At 41.5% G+C, this 14,344-nt stretch overlaps 1 protein-coding gene and 1 long non-coding RNA gene across 2 annotated transcripts; both read left to right on the top strand.

Moving 5' to 3' along the window:
• The first annotated feature begins 1,025 nt into the window (after positions 1-1,025).
• LOC127010681 (uncharacterized) lies at positions 1,026-2,320 on the top strand. The gene is made up of 2 exons (XR_007763395.1): positions 1,026-1,085; positions 1,381-2,320. It is a non-coding gene; the product is annotated as an uncharacterized LOC127010681 (long non-coding RNA).
• Positions 2,321-6,853: 4,533 nt separating this feature from the next.
• On the top strand, positions 6,854-7,518 carry LOC108033531 (FUN14 domain-containing protein fndc-1). The gene is made up of 2 exons (XM_017107876.3): positions 6,854-7,006; positions 7,064-7,518. The coding sequence occupies exons 1-2, from the start codon at positions 6,979-6,981 to the stop codon at positions 7,423-7,425; spliced, it is 390 nt and encodes a 129-aa protein (XP_016963365.1). The 5' UTR covers positions 6,854-6,978; the 3' UTR covers positions 7,426-7,518.
• Positions 7,519-14,344: the final 6,826 nt, after the last annotated feature.

Here is a 14,344-nt window from a genome sequence, read left to right as displayed (position 1 = left end):
CCAGCTGGCCAGCAATTAATCAATTTGGCCTCTTAATTATCGAGCCGAACGCAGTGAAATCAGAGCAAGGCAAACAACACGAGTTCAACCACTCCAAAAGAGTAAATGAATTGCGATGAGCCTTCCTAGTTGACCGAGCAGTTAATTAAATCGAACGAGAACTTAAAAAACCTCCTTTTAAATTCGCTTCAGCACTTTTGAAGCGAAGCAGAAGGTCCTTCTGTATCGGAGCCGATTAAAATGCCATCAATTTGAAAATGGATAGCTTGCGAAGCGGTTTTTCATCTCCAGAGCCAGCCTGTCAGCTGTGGAAATGTGCGATGCGACAACTTAGGCGCCTCCTTCGTGTTGCATTTCGCCAGCTGGCGCCTTGTTGCCATATTTCACGCCCCTCAACGAACGCCCTGCTCCGCACTCCCCCTACGCCCTACTCCCATCTGGAATTTTCCATTTCGTCTCATTCTGTATGCACTCAACGCATTAAGTGGCGACATGTGTTACACTAAAGACAGCGAAACACAGAGAAATGCCCCAAAGAGGGGAATGCCTCCGGCGTGGGAGCGAATTTTGGGCTAGCAGTGGCAGGATGGGGATGAGCTGTTAGTGGGGTGTTAATAGAACCCAGCAGGCAGTGAGCTGCATTCAAATGCATGACTGGCCCGAACATGACCCAAGTCAGCCCCAGCCCGTCGGGGTGCGCATTAATCAAATGTTAATCCTCGGGAGCGACAGTTTTTTCCCTCTGAGCCCAAACCGAAACCCGAAGCCACAACACGCGGGCCCAAGCCAACAGAAAACCTTTTGAAGCCGAGTTTTGAAAGCAACGGAACCAGCACTGAAACTCTCCAATTAGCCAATTTTGCCATTTTCCTTGGTATTCGATTTGCGCATATTTTCTGCTAATTAACAGGCGTCGTTATGCCAACTGCAGGTATCTCCACCTGGTTAGCACCCCATCATCAGGTGGCCACAATCAGTAAAGCGAACCGTTCTTCGTTATCAAGACCGCAGTTCTCCGCTACGACAGTGGAGTCTAAAGTCCAAATCGCATCGAGGCCCTAATTAAAAAATTGTATCAAAAATGGGTTTGTAGAAGAAGAGAAATGACAAACGGTGTCACACAATCCACTAGGTCTTGAAATCAGTTTAGGACTTATCAAAAGGGTCCAAAAGTATGCAGTGAATAACGGATAGTAGTTTTTCTGAACGAATTCATTGTACTTCAGAGCTTTAAAAATATTGTTGCATACTTTTAGACATCTTCAAATTAAAAGTTGCTTACCAGAGACTTGCCATCGTTTTTAAAATATGCAGTTCATAAAAAAGACTTTCTGATTGAAAGACCGGTTATTTGTGTGTATATAAAATTATTATTTCCAGAGAACAACCTCTTTGAAAAAGCTAAGTCCACAAAAAATGGGTAATGGTGAATTCCCAAACGCTCGCAAAATACCATGCAAATTGAATGAGAAACTTTTATATCACCTTCGCTCTGAATAGTGCAATTATCCCCGGAGAACCTTTCTCGCCTTTCGTAATTTATTTATTAAACACTTGCCCAGAAGACGGCAAACAATTTGTGTAGTCCGTCGGGCGGAGTCACGTAGTAAATGCATAAAAAATCGGCAACCGAAAGAAGTTAAGTGGGGCGCCCCATGCATTTATGCAAACTGTGAGACATTGTTGCGGGACCTTCTGCCAACATTAAGCTGTGGTGCGTGTCACACTAATTTGACCCAAAAGGTCTCAGCCAGCACGAACCTCATATAAAACATTCAAGCGAGATGGAATTGCAGGGACCAAATATGTAGTTCTCCAAGTCCCGGCTGCCACTTTAAATAATTTATAGAGCGCCGAAACGGGAGAAATGTGTTGAGTCTGAATGGGCCACAGTCTCAGGCAGATTGAGGACTAATTGCACAAACAGCCAAATTAAGTCAATGCCGCAGGGCAAAAACGCACATCCCTCGAACCGCAAGCTGGCGTCGAATATATCAGTCACTAATTAAAATAAAATTTGATTTCGTCGCCGAAATCATGCTCCTCCTGCGGTCTTCCGCCTTCAAGTGCGCATGCACCGCAATCTGGATAATTATTTATTTTGCTTCCAGCTCTCGAGCTCTGCTGCAATCCATATCCACATCAGGAAACCACAATTTCGGTTGGCATCGATGCATTGGGGCATGAATTTCCATCTGTATGCGTTTCTAAGACATTGTAATAACTCTGACATTTTCGTTTTTCACTGCGGCCTAAGTAATCTAACCTTATTTAACGCCAATTATAAAACTTTACATTTTGATCATTATTTTTAATTCAATTTCAATTTTAAAATAGTGTGATTTATTTAGGGGTTTAAAAAATGCTGCATCTGGATTATTTAAGGCTACTAAAAATTATAAACAACGATTTTTGTTTAATTTTTAAATATTTTCTTTTATATATTTTAATTTTGTGTGTAATTGACATACGAGTATCAACAAAAACTTATTTGAAACTTATTTCATTGTATATATACGACCCCTATTCTATAAATATTTAAGTTATTCTATGTTGAACAATTTTAATTTGATGAAGTATTATTAATTACCATTTTTAAAAATGATTTTTTTTTTTTGAGTCCCTGCTTTTCAAACAAAGAGTGGCCTGAGACTGAAACTTCCACCTAAATACTACGCTTTTTCAGGGGCATTTCTGCAGTTGCTTGCATCAGCTTGCAGCATCCAAATTAATGTTCCGAAACAGACAAACCATTTAACTCGACAACGAACTGTCGGCCAGGCTCTGCCCTTGGGTTGCCACCACAAAGCTGCGTTCATCGCTGCCAAGTTGCAGCTAACAACATTGCCAATCCTCGCCAGAAAGCACCCACCCCTCCAAACCTCCTAGCCCGAACCCAGGCTCACCGCAGTTAATTTGTTGTACAAGCCCGCACACAAATAAAGCAGCCAACAAGCAAGCTGCAGGAACGAACGAATCGTTTGCTTTGAGCCAACATGCAACACTTTATCCACTGGGTGACTGTTTTCAAATTTACAGCGTGTCAACAGGCGAGTGGCCCGTACAAGCACCCAAAGTTTCTGGGGTCCAGTGGGAACCCAAGGACCGGCAATCCCACATCACATTAACCATATGGTCGGGGCGAGGACACTGCAGTTGGCTTCTAAATTGTGTAAATATACACATTGCGCATACGTACTGTTGCGCCTGACACTCGCTTCTCCAAATGGTGCGTTTCCTTTGAGTTCGCTGACTGAAGAAAAGCTCAATTATGGTGTCAACGATGACGTAAAACTTTATGCCACTCAAAAATACGGTTGTGCTTTAATAGCTTAAATTCCATTGATTGGAGATATAAATAAATTACTTAAGGGAGAATTAACAATTATGAGTTTAATAATTATTTTAGTATCTAATTAATTGAAGAAAAAAATAATGTTTTATTTAGTTTTCAGTTTTTTTCTGCCATTTCTGAATCGCTTTAAAAAAGATAATATTGCTTAAAAATATTCAAATCATGATAGCAAAAAATAATAAAATAAGTTTGTTATTTTTAGATTTACTAGCTTGACATTCAAATAGGTTAGTGAAGTGATTTGAACCCACTTTTTAAACCACTTGAAATAACATCTAAAATGGTTTTAAAACCCGTATTGATTTGTTTGGCAACCCCAATACCCTCTAAGAAGTTGTTTTAATATTTTTCCGTTTGTATAAAATAAATTTAGAAATATTTGTGCGAACCACTGATTGATAATATTAGTAGGAAATACATTTTGCATGTGGAATCTAAACTCGTTGTGGTCTGAAAAATATTCAAATTACTTATGTCAGCACGCTTCAAAGGTAGGAATTCCTTACCCACCTCACGTATTTCCAAAACCACCTGTACTAAACAATGGACATAAAATCAGAGCTTGGAAGTAAGAAAAGGACGGGGGAAAGTAAATTTTCAAAAGCAAGATTTTTTGTGCCAACTTTGCAGAGAGAAGAAAGTACGACGCCTGGCAAACACGTTTCGCATTGATGTGGAAATTGTTAGTCGCTTACACCGGTGTTGTGTTGGCCCTTTTTTCGCACAGTTGAGCTCACATTTTATGGTCAAGTTGCATTCTGTTTCATTTATATTTCATGTGTGGGTTTTATACTCCGTTTTCTCTCTCCCAGGCCAAGACAATTTCACATTTTACCCATCCTATTAATGTCAATTTAAATGCTCCAACACTTTAGTTGCTTCCAGGGAATCGCCAAGGGGCGTTCACTGCCGCTGTCTGTCTGAGATATTGTTTGCACAAAAGCACTTAAAGACTGCATTACTCCACCTAGATAATCGCTCGGAAAATAGTTGAATTCCCTCTTCCGCTCGAGTCCAGTTCCGCAGTCATTTGTGGCAATTTGCGTGCTCATTGTTAATTTGATTCTCAGTTTAAGATAGGCGAAAAACACCTCGACAGCTCCCGGGGCCTCTGCGATTTGGTTTGGGCGTGGCTGGGCGCATAATTGAACGATAAATTAAATAAAAGCAATGAAACGACCAAAAACCGAAATGCATTCAAACGAAAAGAGCCCGATGCCATTTCATGGCCCCAAGGCAATTGAACTGTAAACGTGAATTCCTCCATCGCAGCCCTTAAACTATCTTCAGCTAAATAATTGACCAAAAGTCGAATCACTGGGAAAAAAAATATTAAAAAAAAATATATCTAAAATATATTTAAAAACGGGCAATTTCAAAGCTGATTCTTACTACATTTATAGTAGGCCATTTGCAACCTATAATTAAAATAAACTTAAGATAAACTACAAATTTAATACTTGATTTTAACCATTAGAGAAAATAACAATTAGAGAAATAACCATTTTAACCATTACAGAAAATACATACAAAACAACCTCTTTTAGTTTACTCTGCCAACCGTGTAGTGGCGACTGAATAGGCCGTTTTAGTTCATCCTAAAAGTATGCTCCTCTTCAGTATCTGTAAGCCGAGCTTCGTTGCATATCCGAAATTTTGGTGCAATGTTATCGGGGTAATACCAATGAGAATGGTGATTCATCGAAGGTCAGCCGGCGCAGGGAGTCTTTGGAAAGCTCGACTCAGCTGTGAAACATTTCCGCCGATGGCCCCAGTTACGCCACGCTATTTTTGATTCGGTCTTTTCAAATCAAGCCGTCATTGAGTGCAGATGCACTCACTCTCTATTCCATTGGTAACATCCCACGTGTAGCTCAGGCAGGAGATGCAGGAAAGCCCCTGAGATAGGGCCCTAAGTCCGATCGCGAATTTATTATTTTTTTAAATCTGTGGAACATTTTTTTCCCCCGGTTGGCGTCGTCATTGCGTGAGCCACTGGGGCTTGACCCATTGGTGCCAGGGACGTTCCATTAGCCCCAGACAATTAGTGTAGAAGAGGAGCGACTTCCGACAGTTAACCAATTGCACAAGACAGAAAATTCTAGGCCATATATTTTTTTTGTGAGAGAGAGATATTCGCGATGTAGAATGCCGGGATGATAATCAGAAAAGTTTCTTCCAATCGTTTGCACTCGCCAAGAAAAGTGAAAGTATTTTAACCCATAGGGCGGTATGAAACGCCTGATTTTTTTCACCATGTACGTTGAACGGAAGATCGATCTTTCGCCGATGGAAATCTGAGTGAGTTGTCTTTGTTTAATTTACATTCGCATTCGAATGGTATCTGAATCTATGGTTGAAACTTTTGTTTGGTCTTGGGCGAGATAATAGACACCAATTACAAAAAAAGAAAAAACAAATAAATAAGGAAAAATAAAACAATATTAATTATAATATATTTTACTAGATATATCAATATTAAATTAATACTCGTAGTTCGTCAATTCTATACCTTGGGAAGAAATTAACTCGGGTCATTTAAACCAATCTAATTAAATATATAAAAAATTGTGAAAATTGTGGGAAAAGATTATACGTGAAAAAAAAGAACCCCGATAATGAAGTTGATATCTTAAACATATTCTTGGGTTTTAAATACGCTCACCAAAATTATATACATACGAAGTTTATGCCTATACCTGAACATATTTTTACTGAAAAATATTATAATGAATTATTCTTTTTGCTTATATTACTATTACACTTTATATTATTATTATAAACCTGATTTACTATATTTTCTTTGATAATATTAAGATCTTTTGAATTTTGTCATTAAAAATGGAAACTTAAAAGAAACGTGTTGCTGAACTGAGCTGATGATTCCACGGTCGTAAGGAAAAGAGTGATGGAGGAGCCATGCTCTAGTGGAAGGCGACCTAGGTAGGGTGGGCGATAAGCGGGCGCAATTACACCAGCAACCACGCAAATAGTTACATCCCTCTTTCTTTGAACTTTGCTTTACATGCTGTTTTTTTTCCTTTCTTTTTTTTTAATTTGGTTTATCGTTCTTCCGATTTATATATGTCTAGCTCCTTTCAATGTCGCAAGCACGCTCAATTTCTTGTGATGTTAATAATAATGTGTGCATCGTAACTATATCTGTGAGAGCAAGTCCTCCACCCCAAAGACACGAGCTAGCGCCGGACCTACAGCGTGCCACGCCATCACAGATCCTTTCGAAAATTAGTCCCTCAGTCGAACGTTACACGTTACAACCGTTGAGGGTACCGTAAATTAAACTTAAACGCTTATTTTAAAAATGTTGTACTTCAAATGTGTACTGGCAATACCAATTAAATGAAAAGTAATTTAAAACACAAGCCGGGGTTCCCAGTCCCGAATGGTTACCTTCGAACTTTGATGTTTCTGTCGGCTTAGACGTTTACGGTCTGGCGGTCATTTGCTCAGTTGAGCGCAGCTGGGGAGTGTGAGAAGCGCATAGGAAGGCGCATAGTATAGCAGCATGCTGTGCTGAGCGCTAGCTTTGAAAAAAAGGTCACCGAAATTATGTAAATGAAAAGTAATCAGCAAAAAAGCAGAGAACGGAGAAAAGAGCTGAAATGAGTGACTTACCGATGGTGAAGAGTAGTACGTAGAATCATCGCAGAAATTAGAGCCCCTGCTCAAGTCAATGTCTGACCTCAGCTATGAATAACCTGACCCAGAGATCGCCTTATAGCCAGATCGGAATGGGTGCTGCCGGGGGCTTTCTAACTGGCTATGTGCTTCTAAAGGCCAGCAAATTGGTGGCCGTGGCTGCAGGTGGCACCATCCTGGCGATCGAGCTAGCTCTGCAGGCGGGCTTGGTCAGGGTGGACGTGCTCAAGATAATGTCGCAATCTCAGGATCAGGATCAACTTGGTGGGCAGCTGCAAGTCACCGGCGAGGGGATGCATCTCATCCGTGTGCAAGAACTCGGGGACAAGGCCAGGAAAGTGTGTGCCACCAGCGGTCGTCTGTGTGTGGCCTTCTTCGGTGGCTTTCTACTCGGCTTTGGCTGGGCCTAACTAATGCAAATTAGCAAAACTACACACACAGTGCATATATATTTAAATTGTAAACGAAAGTTCCCACCTGTAATGCAGCTCTCTGGAAATATTTTTCTTTTTCTACCAGTTTTTTGGTGCCGGCACTCGGGGAAAGTTTCCATAACAAAAGCCTTGAAAATTTTATAGAAATGCTCTTAACAAATAGCCCAGTCGTTTTTCACCGCACACATACATACTGAAACACGCATTTAAAGTTTGTTCTTGGGCTCACCATAAAAAGCGTCCCAGCAAAAACTTCAAACTTGTAACAACATTTTCATGCGCTTTTAAGCATTTCAATTTTCACCCCGCGCAGGGAGAAAATTTATGCATAAGCAAAGTTTTTCATAACCAAGGCAATAGCTAAGCAATGTGGGAGTTGCAAAGGGGGTGTGCCAGATTTTATATGCATGGCGCAGACTAGGAGAATATGTGATTAGCCAATAGAATTCATATGCAAAATATGGAATATAAAAATTGGATTTCCCGTACTTTTCGAATTCCCCTCTGAATGTCACGTTTAAATACGAGATATTTTCCAGACTGCCTTTTCTTTATCTCCTGCAGGAGGAAAAATGGTAACGATGGCCACAGGCGAACGGAAAATAAATATGCCACACTGGTCAGGATCTTTTCCCAAAAATGAAAATCAATTTGAATCGAAACCGAAACTCGAACACTCACTAACAAACCACCGACACCCAGTCGCACGCATCACGTACGACTACGGAACACATGTCGTATGAGCAATGAAATTTGCATTTGAAAAAGCCAAAAATTGTGTTCCTTTCTTTGGCCCCCAGCCGCCCCAGGACCCAATTTAAAGTCCGGCAATTGCCGAACTAGTTGAGTTTGACGTTTTAATTATTCAAATACCGATTGCCCGATAATAGATAATCCCAATTAGCAAGGTATAGCCCCCGTAGTGCTGACCTGAATTAATGAAAAGAGTGCGAGTGCGGGGAGTTGAAGACAAATGGAGTTGAAAGTTTGGCTTGTGATTAGCATGGCAATCAGCAGAGGCAGGAAAAGTGTGGAAATCGGTCGAAAGAGGTTGGGACTGCAGTGTGACTGGGGACCGCAAGCGTTGGTGGATTCAATTAATTAAAGGTGATAATTGGGTGGCTAATTGGATAAAAGATTTTTCATTTAACGGAGCAAAAAACCTGGCAAATGAGAAATCACCTGTGAAAGATAACAGAAACCTGTTTGAAATCGGAATAAATTTTCGATGATAATCTAGCTTTATAGTTTTCCCTTAATGAAGTACACTAAATAGGCTTACTCAAACAATAAGGACTGCAAATGTAAGCAAAACAATGGCAATTGTATATATATGGACTTCCGGTTGCCACCCTTCTTGTATTCATTTGGGCTTATGCATTTGGTTAAATATTAATTTATATGGCTTAAAAAAACATTTACTCAGGCATAACCACATAATCTGTAGGCTCAGACAGTTCCGCATGCCAGTTTGAACATGCAAAACACAAAATCAAATTTGAAAGGCCAAACAACAAATGGCCTGTAATTGTTGGCCATCAAAGCAAACCAAACTAAACCGAAGCGAAACCGAAACCGAAACTCCAGAGTCTGAGCCAAATGTTTGTAATTGTGCAATACTCGTATGTCTAACAATTTGACCAAAACAGAATTTGCGCAAAACCACAAATAGCTAAATTGCATATAGTTGGCTCTGTCGGCGGTGGGAATTATTAAATTTGAAATTAAACGCATGCTCGTGCACTTATTGGGCAATGAAATTGAACCTGTGTGAATTTATAATTACCTCAAGCGGACCATTTAATTCCCGACCTCCCTCCACCTGTCTGCCAATAACTCGATTAAAACTTAAGCAGTTCAAACAGTGGTCTGCCCCCCCAGATGCAACTTCAACTTCAACTTCAAAGGTGCTGCAGCTGCTCATTAAATTCTCATGCTTGCCTGCAGTCCAAGGTAAAATGCACAATGCCCCTCCACGATTTCCTTTGCAATGTTTTTCTTTCTTCTCGGCTCTCAACCTCTTCATTTGCTGCCGCTGCCTTTGTTGTTAACATAAAAGCGGAAAAACGTGGCAAAACAAGAGCGGAGGGGGATCGGAAAAGCCATTCTATCTTCAGGGCTGACCTATGGCGGAGAAAAGGTGAAAAATTGAGAGCTATAATGGTGGAGAAATACACAGGTTAGGCAGTGCAATTTATATTAAGCCATGGGAAACTCTAAAAGTATGTGATTGTTTTGTATCGGTACTCACAATCTCATAAGAATGTTTAATACTGCTCTGGAGATTCCATTATCAATAAAATGTGTTCCCCTAAATTCGAGCTACTCAACTACAGAATATTATTTTAATACCTCAGCGGATTTAAATACACATATTGGGTATTCCTCAAATACATTAAAGTAGGTCCCCCAAAATATGCGCCGAAAGGAGGGCCACCCCAACCTCAACAAACCAGCAATTTAAATTAAAGCCAAGCTCACGAAAATTCTGGTATATATGCAAAGGAAGCTTGGCCAAGAAACCGCTATTAGAGTCAGAAGGAATCACAGTTCGTCAAAATTGATTGATTGTTATGATGATTTCCAATGCTAAAATAAGGAAAACAAGTACAAAACCGTTTCCATGGCGAGGAATTCAAAACACTGGCTGTGCGTTTGGGCGGATGAATTTAATTACGTTATTAAAATAGGCAAATAGGCAAGAAAATAGCAGCGGAAGTGTTTTCGAATGCCCCATTCCCGCCAGATCAATCGTTTTAAAGTCCTTTAAAGCCGTTCTCCACACACAAGCGGAAGTAATTTCCAGCTGAAGTTGCCCTGGCCATGTCCAGCCCAGCAGGACCTTCAATAAATTTAGAGCTGTAGGCGTGGATGGACTGCTATCCGATTCTCACATCGCTCCAGCTGTCTGGCTGGCATTACGTGCAAATAGTTACGTGAAATTATTTCCGGAATCGGTAACTAATATAACTTCGTTTGAGTCCCTCGGCAGACTGGCAATGAAGTTGCAGCCAAGTTTGCAGCCAGCTTATCTCGAAAGTCAAACAATGGAGCTGAACTGATTAAAGCTTTTTTGTTAAAGTTTCGACGTCAGGGCATTCGCAGAAGAGTGCACTCCCCGCCCTGCGAAACCCTTTCTCCGGGAGTCTCGTACATTTCCACTGCAGCCGGCTCAAACTGTCGCCATAAATGTTAATTAAATTAAAACGCTAATAGGCGTGAAATATGATAACACACAGATACGGAAACATGCAGACACCAGCTTTCTCCCAGGAGAAGGCAGCGCCTGTCAGGTGGCAAAGTTGGGGAAAAACGGATGAAGGCTGTGTAACAGCTGCCGCAAAAGTCTCCTGCCACGCCCCTCCCTCGACGAGGCCCGCGGGGGCGTGAGGCAATTGCCAAAGTTGCCGCTCACTTGATTTCCAGAATAATACTCGCAATAATTAAAATGAAAATTTAGAAATGGGCCAAAGGCATCGGGCACCGCTGCCAGTCGAAGCATCTGCCAAGGGATGGCAAACAGACAGATAGAGAGTTGGTGAGGGCTTGGAAGGGGTCTTCGCCACTTGGCCGCCTCCTTGGGCTCGAAAAATTTGCCTTTTGGTGGCGCCTAATTAAAGGGGATAAGTGCCGGGGCAGGTGTGAACCTGGGAGGCATAGCGGTGAGGCAAGTGGGCGGGGCAGGCGTAATTACTAATTGCTGTGATTATAAGGGTCGAATGGCCCACTCTCAAGTCGGCGGGGTCGAAAGCTCGGAAGAGGAATGATAGAGGGTCTTATTACCAGCTTTTTAGTTTCATAAAAACAGGTATCACACCTATATAAAAATGATGTTGTCATAAGTTGAGTACGGTTGGGCTGGGGACTATTATTTTTTTAATGTTCCTGTATAGGTTATTAATAATAGTGAATTAAAACATATTAAAACTTCATTTGAAAAACTATACCTCAGTAAAATGCCTGATGACGAGTTTTAACTGTCCTTGATGCGGATAGCCTTGGCAACTCTTCCACAGACCCGATCGGTCTCAATCGCCATCCACAAATGCACCAGTAATCCCACTGGTTAGACTTCTTCAAAGTCCAGACCCCGTGGGCAGCTTTTCCCCTTTTAACCGAGCGCACTCCTGCACCCCGAACCGCTTGCTTATGAGTCTGCTTAAGTGCTATTGACAGTCCAGACCGCAATGACAGGTGACAGGGGGTGGGCGGGTGCTAAAGCCGCTTAGGTCGAAGGAGGTTAACTCACCCACCGGCCGCCCCCTCTCGAGGGCTTTCTAATTTGAGTGTCGCTGTCAAGGCTCACGCGTGCATTGTCACTGATTTCTCGGTCGCCCCGAACCAGCCGCCATTAAGATGATGAAATGTCCCCGAAGGTCACTGGGCAACAGTCGATCCCATTCACTTGTTGCCTATTAACCATTATTAATATTACACTATGCGGTTGCGGCCTTTGTGCCTAGCTTGTCCTTGAACGAGTTTACACTAGCCAAAATGGGGTAAGGTCCATGTTTATCCCACACTTTCGGGGCTTGGCAAAACCATTTCGGTTTTCCAGTGCAGGCCTGGCTCTGGCCTCCCCTGATAATGCTTAATTTGCTGTTTAATTATGCGTAGCTCATTCTTTGCGGGCGGCCGAACGTCCCTTCTAATTACTGCCGTTTGTTATCTGCCGGGGAACACTTTTGTGGGTTCCGTTTAAAACGGCTTAGTCTGGCCATTTTCTCAGGTTCACACATAATTTTCCACTTCTCTCCCATTTCCCTAAATATACATACATGTACACAGGAGAATGACAATTTAGCATAGCCAACAACTTAATTTGGCCAACATTCCACTCTCGCCCGGGCCCTCCAGCTGGAGACTTGGGAAGGGGCATTACAAATGGACGGGCTTCGTGTAAGTGTAACTGCTCTGACATCCAAACACGTTCGAAAAACATAAACAGCTTGGGTCCCATTTGTATTTCGCTTCTGGTCCCTCCTGGCTCTGCTCAATTTAGTGGGCTAGCCTCATAAATTTTAAATATACTTTTCTGGTGGCTAAACAAACAAGAAAACACAGTTGCCCGGTCTCGAGGATGCGTGATACCTAGTCCCATTTAAAAAAATATTGCATATCCAAAGGGCGCCTCCGAAAAAAATTATTTTATTTTGGGCTGGTTTATGGTTTTAGGTTTTATATTTTATGAGTTTATATTATATGATTTTTATAAGTATATGATTAAGCTGAACAACATTTCAAAGTTGTTTAAATGCAAAATCAAATGTCTATCAAATTTTATCCCATATATACCCAATATATACCCTTGAATCTTAGACTAATGTCTAAATAAATCGGAAAAATATGGATCGAATTTCTCCCTCTTTATATTATAACATAAGTTAATAGGGCCAGAAGAGAAGTAAATATGGTTCCTATAATTAAGCTGAGTTGTATATATGATTAAAATAACGTACAAAGAAAGTTGGGCACTCCTACCTGCAAATATAAATTTCGAATTTCAAACAAACTTTTAGTTTGACATCCATTTAAGGATAAACAACCGACGAATGTGCCTTGGCTTTTATTTTTCAACATTTTTGTGTTATTAATAGACATACCAAAATTGGCAATGCTTTTTATGTGGCTCTAAGTAAGCCACTCTCCTATTTATCTTCGCATTTAGCCCGATAATAAAAGTACCGCATCATTTGCGAGATACAGCCGCAGAAGTTATTTGCTCGGGCATAAATCTCAGTAGTCTATAGAAAACACTCTGCGCGCATAATATGGATGTTCCGGGCCGGCGCTTAAAAGCCGTTTAATAAGTCTGGCCACAACACACCCATGGCAATGCACACGACTGCATTGTATATCAGTGCATACTATACAGAATCGAAAGCGGAGTGGAGCAGGGAAGAGCTTGTGAAAGTCGCCACTGGAGTCGGGTCGGTCAGGGCCCGGTTTCTGTTGCAGGTCGATTGGGGCCGCTGCTCTGGCCATAAATTTTATTGGCCGCCTATTGAAACGTTGACATGGCACAGATATTTTGTCGCATAATTTTGATAAAGTGCTGTGGCCGTCCCCAAAAGGAAGTGAATAAAGCAGAGCTGCAAAGTAAGATAGCTCAATCAAATTAAGACTGTAGCAATAAAAAGCCGCAAAAGCAATTAGTTGCAATACCGAACGTTAAGGATTTTAAGCCTCGACTAAGAGGATACATGAAGTAAATTATTAAATTCAATTTTTCTATTCATTTTCCACTTTTCTCTTGCCTTACACGCTTGCAAATCCAATAGGCCACCAAGTAATGGAGAGCCCGATTCCCAGCTAGAACTCCATTAAAATAAAGTAATTTAACTTTCGCCGCAAATCCATTGAGCGCATTAACCTTTCAAAGTCTCTGTATGCTCAATAGACTAGGGCCACAAGTTTATTTGCTCATTCAGCTCAATCACAGATCAAATAGCTGGAAAAAAGTGCTGGAGTGCAAATACCTGGCAAACAATTTGAACTACGCTCAACCTTTAAACTGCAAACAACGAGCAGCAGATTGCCTGCCAAGAAAGGGGAGGTGAGCTGGGCTTGGGGCTGGGTTTGAGGAGGAGTCGAGTCAGACAATTGCCCCCGAGGAGCCGGGCAGGCAGCATAAATTGCTCCGACACGAAAGAAGTTGGATGGCCGGGCAAGGGATAAGCAGCCCTCTCAACTTCGCCCTCCATGCTCCTCCTGAGGGGAGCCCCTTTGTTTTTCCTGCAAACAATTTGCCAAATCCGGGCCAGAGATTGCACAAAAGAAGTGCATATGTAAAACTTGGAACCTACTTCCTCAGAATAACTCCTGGGGCATCCCAGTGATTCCTCTAAAATCGAAGCACCAAAATCAAAGAATGTTTGTGTCTAATCTATACCAA

This window comes from Drosophila biarmipes, chromosome 2L (genome assembly GCF_025231255.1).
Source record: "Drosophila biarmipes strain raj3 chromosome 2L, RU_DBia_V1.1, whole genome shotgun sequence".
NCBI lineage: Eukaryota > Metazoa > Arthropoda > Insecta > Diptera > Drosophilidae > Drosophila > Drosophila biarmipes.
The sequence above is the reverse complement of the archived record's forward strand: the minus strand, read 5'-3'. Positions and strand labels throughout refer to the sequence as shown.